The sequence below is a fragment of the Austrofundulus limnaeus genome, unplaced genomic scaffold, assembly GCF_001266775.1.
Source record: "Austrofundulus limnaeus strain Quisiro unplaced genomic scaffold, Austrofundulus_limnaeus-1.0 Scaffold136, whole genome shotgun sequence".
Taxonomy (NCBI): Eukaryota; Metazoa; Chordata; class Actinopteri; order Cyprinodontiformes; family Rivulidae; genus Austrofundulus; species Austrofundulus limnaeus.
In genome coordinates, this window is record NW_013952538.1 from 554,666 (window position 1) to 555,808 (window position 1,143).

Genomic DNA, 1,143 nt, shown 5'->3' on the forward strand with positions numbered 1-1,143 from the left:
GGAGCAGATATAAGATTTTTTTCTTGCTGCTACCTTTAATTTTTATTTAATATGTATTTTTTTTTATGTGAATTTGTTTGTTTTTAAATTAAATGAATAAATAGTGTATAACAAAAACACTTTTATCACATCGATGTATGGTTTTCTTCAGTTATAAATTGAAAACGTTTGCCTGTTATCTCCTGTAGCTCAGAGCAGCGGTCCTGCTGGACCTCCTCTGTCTTCAGTTCTCCCGTCAGAACTTTTTCATCCTCGAGCACCAAAACCCCCGGTGACCCGGGTCAAACTGGGCTTTAAAGAAATGACTGAACAACATGAGCTGAGTGCCATTCAGGAGGTGGAGACTCCCGTCAACATGAGCCACGTCGCAGGTCTGATCCGCCTCAGAACAGTCCGTCCATCTGTCCTCGGACCACAGAGGGGACGGCTGACGGGTTGTCTCCTCTCTGCAGGTCAGGAGGGTTTCATGTCGGAGTCTTCTCACACCACAGATCAGGATCTGCAGGACGAGTCGGAGTCCTTTGTCTCGTCCGACGGGACTCTGCAGACTGCGTCCAGCAGTGGACAAGAAACTGAGAGACGGGTCCACTCAGAGACATCTGGACATCTTCCCTGGAGGGAGAGACAGCTGTCGGGAGCAGGATCTCCTCCAGAACAATCAGACTCCGGTATGAAGAAGTTAAAACCACAGAAGGAGCTGAAATGGTGGATAAAGAAGTTAAAATACTTTTTTTTTGTTTGTTTTTCTAGATTCCATCCTGAAGAAAAACTCATCGCTTTCCTCTGATTCTGGACGAGGAGCGGACTTCTCTGGTCCTGGAAATACCAGCTACAAATCCCCCACAGAGGTAATGAAGACAGAAAAAACAAGGTGGTTATTTTACACAAAGTATTTTATAAACACCAGAGATGGTGATGAGCAGACGAATGTTTGAACAGTTTTAAATCCCCTCTGAGGTTCACAAACTTTGTGGATCAATGATGAAAAACAGCCAAATCTGAGAGTCGAGGTGTCGAGTCTCGACCTGTGATTATGCTTGAGAAGCTTTTTTTTTTGTGTGTGTGTTTAATTGAATGTGTGTTGTTATTTGATCTTGTGTGTGTGTGTGTGTGTGTGTGTGTGTGTGTGTGTGTGTGTGTGTG

The 1,143-nt window shown here is 44.0% G+C and overlaps 1 protein-coding gene across 3 annotated transcripts in view; it reads left to right on the forward strand.

Annotated features, from left to right (window-relative positions):
* The window catches only part of cep295 (centrosomal protein 295), a 20,473-nt gene that overhangs the window by 11,351 nt on the left and 7,979 nt on the right, over positions 1 to 1,143 (forward strand). For all 3 annotated transcript variants that reach the window (XM_014015894.1, XM_014015895.1, XM_014015896.1), the window contains exons 15-17: positions 189 to 371; positions 453 to 668; positions 751 to 848. In XM_014015894.1, the coding sequence (XP_013871348.1) occupies positions 189 to 371; positions 453 to 668; positions 751 to 848 (497 nt within the window). The remainder of the gene's footprint in view (positions 1 to 188; positions 372 to 452; positions 669 to 750; positions 849 to 1,143) is intronic.